The sequence below is a fragment of the Diaphorina citri genome, unplaced genomic scaffold, assembly GCF_000475195.1.
Source record: "Diaphorina citri unplaced genomic scaffold, Diaci psyllid genome assembly version 1.1 scaffold143, whole genome shotgun sequence".
NCBI classification, from domain to species: Eukaryota; Metazoa; Arthropoda; class Insecta; order Hemiptera; family Psyllidae; genus Diaphorina; species Diaphorina citri.
The window spans coordinates 44,843-52,652 of NW_007377580.1; the positions used below are offsets into that span (position 1 = coordinate 44,843).

Here is a 7,810-nt window from a genome sequence, read left to right on the forward strand (position 1 = left end):
TTTAATCAGTCACAACTTTTTTATTATTTAACATATTTACGCAATAGTCCACACATCCGTGCTGAAAACACAAGCCGAAACATCAAGCTCCTCGTTAATTAAAAAAAAAAAATCTTGTTCTTCTTTTTCTTCGCCTTTTCCCGTGTTTAGACGCGGTCGGCGTATTTCGTCACTATCAGCCCTAGGGTGATCGCTTTTGGGCTGACTGACTACAAAAGTTTTACGGGTGGATGCCCTTCGCACTCAACCTTTGCTATTTCTTTAGCAAGGGAAATTTCAGGCTGGTATGCTCCCTGTTTCATGTCCCCCAGCCAGACATAATTAAAAATAATAAAATAAATAATAAAAGGCCAGCATAGTTAACTAGAAAGGTAGCGCGCCTGCCTTGTAAGCGCTAGATTACGGGTTCAATCCTCTCCCGGGGCGAACTTTATTAACAGATGAGGTTCGTTCTCGGACCGGCTGGCTTTCTCCTATCCTACCCGCCTTCTCTTTTTCGGGAGCCAGACTAGGCTGGTCTACTCCCTGTTTCATGTCCCCCAGCCAGACATAATTAAAAAAAATATATAATAAAAGGCCAGCATAGTTAGCTAGAAAGGTAGCGCGCCTGCCTTGTAAGCGCTAGATTACGGGTTCAATTCTCTCCCGGGGCGAACTTTATTAACAGATGAGGTTCGTTCTCGGACCGGCTGGCTTTCTCCTATCCTACCCGCCTTCTCTTTTTCGGGACAGTTCTCGATTTCGGGGCAGTAAGACCTCCGTTATTACAGTTCCCACTATTAAACCTCTTCAAAATAATAATACGTTCATAAATAGGTATTTTTGTTCTACTTACAAAGCATTGTAAGCGTAAGAGTACCCAGTTAGTTTATTTTGGGTAGCAGTTACGTATGAGAAACCCAAAGCCATACAGCCAGAATTCTGATCTGGAAAAAAGAAGTAAATCTCAATTAAGCTCTTTTATTGAAAACCGACTTAGAGCGCTGTAAGTTGTTTTTGCGTGAAACTGTTTTTTGCGTACACTCGGTCCACTACTCTATTCTTAGGCAAGCCACTCACTATCAAGTAGACCCGACAGGTGAGTGCACACCGACTTTTCACGAAGTTATTCGATTTTTTTTAAAGGCGTCAAAATCGGAAAATGGGAAGTCATAGGTACATGGTACCTACCTAATAATGTACTTACTGTATGCGTCACAGAAAAGGCGTCAAAATCGGAAAATGGGAAGTCAGGTACATGGTACCTACCTAATAATGTACTTACTGTATGCGTCACAGAAATCATAGGGAAAGTCCCCTCCCCAGTAGGAAGCACCATTTCGACTTTGAATATTTGATGAATATAAGAGGAGCCAGTCCGCTTTCAGCTGAAACGACAAAGCCAACCTAGTTAGCTTGGAAGGTAGAGCGTCTGGCTTGTAAGCACTAGGAAGTGAGTTCGATTCCCGCCCGGTGAGGAATGTGCCCAAAGCCATACAGCCAGAATTCTGATCTGGAAAAAAGAAGTAAATCTCAATTAAGGTCTTTTATTGATAACCGACTTAGAGCGCTGTAAGTTGTTTTTGCGTGAAACTGTTTTTTGCGTACACTCGGTCCACTACCCTATTCTTAGGCAAGCCACTCCCTATCAAGTAGACCTGACAGGTGAGTGCACGACTTTTCACGAAGTTATTCGATTTTTTTTTAAAGGCGTCAAAATCGGAAAATGGGAAGTCATAGGTACATGGTACCTACCTAATAATGTACTTACTGTATGCGTCACAGAAATCATAGGGAAAGTCCCCTCCCCAGTAGGAAGCACCATTACGACTTTGAATATTTGATGAATATAAGAGGAGCCAGTCCGCTTTCAGCTGAAACAACAAAGCCAACCTAGTTAGCTTGGAAGGTAGAGCGTCTGGCTTGTAAGCCCTAGGAAGTGAGTTCGATTCCCGCCCGGGGAGGAATGTATCCTACACAGACAGGGTTCGTTTACGGAATGGCTGTCTTTCTCCTACCCTGTTCTCCTTCTCTCTCTTCGATTTCTGGACGATAAGTGCTCCATTTTTACAGATCCCTCTATTCAAACCTCTTGGATTTTTTCCGTTTCGGCCACCAAGGGACGACGAAGTTCTTTACTTCTCATCATTCTCCTTCCTCTTGAGCCAATATAACCTCATCCTGGAAGAATAATCTGCCTTTCTTTCCCGTGTACATCTGCTGTTGGGCCTTGCAGTCACCGAAGTTGGGGCTTTTAGCTTGTTGCTTGATTTGACTCTTGAAAAAATAGTAATAATAACTTACGATATCCGTGGTGCAATTGGAGATAGGTGTAGACTTGATACAGTAGCCAAAAGGTTCCGTGGCAGAGTTGACGGCTGACTTTGCTTGGCAGACGTTAAGACACGCCGTGGTAGCAGTCAACACAAACAGACAGACACGAATCATGTTATCTGAAACAAAATATTACGCCATTATTGTTGGGCACTTACAAAAAAGGGCCCCGTAGATGCTCTTTTTTTCCTGAGTGAATTCTACTGTACACACTAGTCAGTTATGTATTAGGTACCTACCTATCTATGTACGTATAACTGTTCCCCTCGTGATCTGGCAAATTGGGGTTTTCGCAGCCTCATGATGTTAATTTAGAAAGTGGAGATTGCCCTTACAATAATTAATTGTGAGTTTTTTTTTCAGAGCTAATAGTGCCTAATTACGATATATTTAAAGATAATATAAGGTACCTACCTAAAAAAATTGAAAATTTTAGGAAAAGAAGGAAGTTGGGGCTTTTAGCTTGTTGCTTGATTTGACTCTTGAAAAAATAGTAATAATAACTTACGATATCCGTGGTGCAATTGGAGATAGGTGTAGACTTGATACAGTAGCCAAAAGGTTCCGTGGCAGAGTTGACGGCTGACTAACGGCTCGGCTGTGACTTTCTTCGATCCTTTTCTCTTCGATTTCAGGCAGGACGATAAAACCTCCTCTGTTTCAGTGTCCTCTATTGAATTTTTTTTCTCTCTCAAATCATTTTTCTGAGAATACCGTTACCTATTGGTGAATTAATAAAGTAGCTACCTACATAATTGTCCTCACGAGTCCGAGTGCACCCCGAATTCGAACCCGGGACCTCCGGCGTGCGAATCCATAGAAACTGTCACAATGGAGGAGAACAATCCAGGAGAAATCTGAAGCAGCTGTCAGAATCACGAAGTTTGTAGATCTGTAAACTGAAAGAGAAGAAGATTATGGGAGAAAAAGTTAAGTGATTTATTCTTGACGTTCCCAAAACGACCGTTTTGATATCAGGCGTGCCGGGAGGCGCGCGAACGTCAAGAGTTCGAAGCGCCGCCTATACAACACGAAACAGAATTTCATCGTTTTTCGGCATTTTCACCTCATAGATACGTCTACACAATAATTAATTGTGAGTTTTTTTTCAGAGCTAATAGTGCCTAATTACGATATATTTAAAGATAATATAAGGTACCTAAAAAAATTGAAAATTTTAGGAAAAGAATCTTGCAACCACAGATATGAAATTATGAACTCGGGAAACTCACCTGCTTTTGACTGCAGCAAGTAATGTAAGCTAGAAAAATAATGCTTGTGAACTCCCCATCTGTGTTTCGACATTTATATATAGGTTCATTTTTCCTAGGTGATATTTGATTGACAACTTATATGATACACCACGGTCGATTTTTTTCAGAGCTAATAGTGCCTAATTACGATATATTTAAAGATAATATAAGGTACCTACCTAAAAAAATTGAAAATTTTAGGAAAAGAATCTTGCAACCACCAGATATGAAATTATGAACTCGGGAAACTCACCTGCTTTTGACTGCAGCAAGTAATGTAAGCTAGAAAAATAATGCTTGTGAACTCCCCATCTGTGTTTCGACATTTATATATAGGTTCATTTTTCCTAGGTGATATTTGATTGACAACTTATATGATACACCAAGGTCGATTTTAGAGGGGAGTGGAATTTCAGCCCCTTTTGATAAGCTTGTTTTTGTCCTCTTTTCACGAGAAACTGGCTCGACCGATTCCACTGAAAAAAAAAGATTGATAGAAAATACTGATGAAAATAATATAGCCTGCTTAAAATTGTAGCTTTCCAATCTGATTACAATTCCACACAACCTTCATTTCCCAAAGAAGCGATTTTTGAGATGTCTCTTTTACTTACGAATGGCGGTCGATTTTAGAGGGGAGTGGAATTTCCGCCCCTTTTGATAAGCTTGTTTTTGTCCTCTTTTCACGAGAAACTGGCTCGACCGATTCCACTGAAAAAAAAAGATTGATAGAAAATACCCGGACTGAAAAGGCCTTTGACTCCAGCAGTAGGCTACTGCTATTATTATGATCAAATTCTCAAATTACATTGAGGATAAAATTCCAAGCGTTGGCTAGGATACTGGGATTAAACCCATGCCCTCCTGTTTACCAGGCGAGCGTCTTGACCACTGCTACTACCCTGCCACTTTGAAGAAAAAAAAAAAAACTCTTCTCATTTGGAATTGGAACTAATAACTACGTTACCAATGCAGGGATACTTACACCATTGGTGGGGGTGTTAGGCATCAGTTAATATGATTTATGAATACCTCCCCTGTAAAACATAGCAATGTTTGCTACCTACAAAATATTTGCTTATTTGATAGCCTTGAACGTACTTACTGCTACTACCCTGCCACTTTGAAGAAGAAGAAGAAGAAGAAGAAGAAGAAGAAGAAGAAGAAGAAGAAGAAAAAACTCTTCTCATTTGGAATTGGAACTAATAACTACGTTACCAATGCAGGGATACTTACACCATTGGTGGGGGTGTTAGGACAAGAGACTGCTACTACCCTGCCACTTTGAAGAAAAAAAAAAACTCTTCTCATTTGGAATTGGAACTAATAACTACGTTACCAATGCAGGGATACTTACACCATTGGTGGGGGTGTTAGGACAAGGTTTACAACTGAGACAGTAGCCATATCGATAGAATTTAATGGCTAGGATGGCTGGCAGAGTGCACACCAGCACAAAGGCAATAGTACCTGCGAGCCTTACCATTTTCCACCTGAAAGAGAAGAGTTTTATTGGTTTCAATATTTATTTATTTGTAGACATTATATTAAGAATTTTAAATCGGCACGACCGACTTACTGTCCGTAGTGGTGTTAGAGCGTCTAAAAAAAATGTAAAAAAGATTTCAAAGTATCAAGCCAGCCTGGTTAGGTTGGAGGGTAGCGCGCCTGCTTTGTAAGTGATAGGTCGCGGATTCGATTCCTTTCCGGGGCGAACTTTATCCTAAATAGAGCTAGCCTTTCGTTCTCAGAAAGGCTAGCTTTCTCCTATCCTGTTTCTGTAGCTAGCTGTTTTATTTTATTATTATTATTTTTTAAGTTTCCACTGTCCGTAGTGGTGTTAGAGCGTCTAAAAAAATGTAAAAAAGATTTCAAAGTATCAAGCCAGCCTGGTTAGGTTGGAGGGTAGCGCGCCTGCCTTGTAAGTGATAGGTCGCGGATTCGATTCCTTTCCGGGGCGAACTTTATCCTAAATAGAGCTAGCCTTTCGTTCTCAGAAAGGCTAGCTTTCTCCTATCCTGTTTCTGTAGCTAGCTGTTTTATTTTATTATTATTATTTTTTAAGTTTCTCTTTACATAGTTGTATTTACATTGGCATTGATTTTATTTCTGCTCCCTCAAATGTATTATTTGGCGGGAACATCGTTTCGTCAACTTTTTTATCGACTGTCCTCAGTTCAAACACTTATCGAATTTTTCTTTTGAGCAATGCGGACAGACAGAAATTGAGACATAGTCCATATTTCTCTTTACATAGAATAAAGAAACTAGTAACAAAGCAGGTCTCACAGTTTTGAAACCGAAAAGCGGACGACAGGATAGGAGAAAGCCAACTGTTTCTGAAATGAACCCTATCTGTTTAGTATGAAGTTCGCCCTGGGCGGGAATCGAAACCGCGACCTAGCGCTTGGAAGACAGATGTGCTAACTTCGTGCTAATGATTTGATAGAGGAAAATGTAACAAAGCAGGTCTCACAGTTTTGAAACCGAAAAGCGGACGACAGGATAGGAGAAAGCCACCACTTATCGAATTTTTCTTTTGAGCAATGCGGACAGACAGAAATTGAGACATAGTCCATATTTCTCTTTATATAGAATAAAGAAACTACATATAAAATAATAGACAGTATTAAATATGAAAACTAACTTACCCTTTTCAAATGGAAATTGGCAGAGTAGTAGAAAACGAGTGTACGCGTAGCCGCCATGCTGTTCAGTTTTATAGCTATTTGTTTTCCCAACCTGTCACCCTCATATCCTCGTTCAAATTGATGACACCTGATTTTTCAATCAGACTAACTTGTCATTGATGTTTTTATTTGAACACTCTCGTCTCCAAATAATTTTTACAACCATCACTTCTTATGTACACAATAAATAAATAATAAGTTACTGATTCAATTTTCCTGTTAGTGTGAGGTCTGCAACTTTGCTTACACCATTTTAGTTTTCTGATGTCTATCTGTTTAGTATGAAGTTCGCCCTGGGCGGGAATCGAAACCGCGACCTAGCGCTTGGAAGACAGATGTGCTAACTTCGTGCAAATGTAAATAAATAAAAAGTTACTGATTCAATTTTCCTGTTAGTGTGAGGTCTGCAACTTTGCTTACACCATTTTAGTTTTCTGATGTCTAGTTTTATGAACTCTGTTTTCCTCGTCAGTTAATTTATACGAATATATACTGGAGAAGGCTTTTATACATAATATGTAAGTGGATAGGTGTGGGCCAGAATCCGAAACGAGGACAAGTGTTTTAGCAAATAATATTCGGTTGCCCACGTCAAAATACCCATCCCTGTAACTGAGAGGTCAAGAGCACTGTCTCACAACTGAGAGGTACTAGGTTGAATACCAACCACGGTGGAAATTTTCTCATATAGGCATGTATGTAAAAGCGTATCTAATATATGAAAATGAATGTTTGTGTGTGGGTTTGTTCGAACTTTATGCCTGGCCAAACCGCTCATCCGATTGCTATGAAACTTTGTGAACTTGTTGCTTGCACTCCCGTGAAGGTTAGGCTATTTTCCGATTCGTTTTTGTTAAGCTACGCCGAGCAAGACTATTAAATGGATGAGTAACATGAACGGCCATGCTTCTAATAATATTCGGTTGCCCACGTCAAAATACCCATCCCTGTAACTGAGAGGTCAAGAGCATTGTCTCACAACTGAGAGGTACTAGGTTGAATACCAACCACGGTGGAAATTTTCTCATATAGGCATGTACGTAAAAGCGTATCTAATATATGTAAATATGAAAATGAATGTTTGTGTGTGGGTTTGTTCGAACTTTATGCCTGGCCGAACCGCTCATCCGATTGCTATGAAACTTTGTGAACTTATTGCTTGCACTCCCGTGAAGGTTAGGCTATTTTCCGATTCGTTTTTGTTAAGCTACGCCGAGCAAGACTACTAAATGGATGAGTGACATGAACGGCCATGCTTTGCGACGGATTTCGGCTAGTTCTAAATAAGGATGGCTCTCGAAACGGTAGACTTTCTCCCGTTCTGTCCTCTTTCGCTTCAATAAAGACCTTTGTGACAGGGCCGTATTTAGAGGGGGGGAGGGGCTGAGGGGGCCCGGTAACCCCCTCGAGCTTGATTTCTCTAATTTACCATAAACCAGACTCCAAAAAATTGGAGCATCCCCCCCGTCCATTAGTGTTTAGACCCCCCCCCTCGGCAAAATACGACCCTGCTTCGTGGTTACATTTTTCTCTATCAAATTTATCTAAAAAAAA

At 40.3% G+C, this 7,810-nt stretch overlaps 1 protein-coding gene across 3 annotated transcripts; it reads right to left on the reverse strand.

Moving 5' to 3' along the window:
• Positions 1-27: 27 nt before the first annotated feature.
• On the reverse strand, positions 28-3,907 carry LOC103504956. Of its 3 annotated transcripts, none has more exons than XM_026820394.1 (5): positions 3,820-3,907; positions 2,284-2,432; positions 1,265-1,367; positions 836-926; positions 28-61 (listed from the first exon to the last, which is right to left on the reverse strand). In XM_026820394.1, exons 1-5 carry the CDS (start codon positions 3,890-3,892, stop codon positions 37-39), a joined length of 441 nt encoding a protein of 146 aa, XP_026676195.1. In that variant the 5' UTR covers positions 3,893-3,907; the 3' UTR covers positions 28-36. The 3 variants fall into 3 exon arrangements, with proteins under 3 accessions (XP_026676195.1, XP_026676194.1, XP_008467481.2); XM_026820393.1 differs by lacking the exon at positions 3,820-3,907 and adding an exon at positions 3,546-3,667; XM_008469259.3 differs by lacking the exons at positions 1,265-1,367; positions 3,820-3,907 and adding exons at positions 1,751-1,853; positions 3,546-3,667.
• Positions 3,908-7,810: the final 3,903 nt, after the last annotated feature.

Excerpts from the sequence above, each read along its gene's own strand:
- LOC103504956 (XM_026820394.1), bottom strand. The coding sequence starts at position 3,892 with ATGTCGAAACACAGATGGGGAGTTCACAAGCATTATTTTTCTAGCTTA. Across the intron at positions 927-1,264 it reads TGATTTCTGTGACGCATACA|ATCAGAATTCTGGCTGTATG; the intron begins GTAAGTACATTA and ends TCTTTTTTCCAG. Across the intron at positions 62-835 it reads TCTTACGCTTACAATGCTTT|CACGGATGTGTGGACTATTG; the intron begins GTAAGTAGAACA and ends TTGTGTTTTCAG.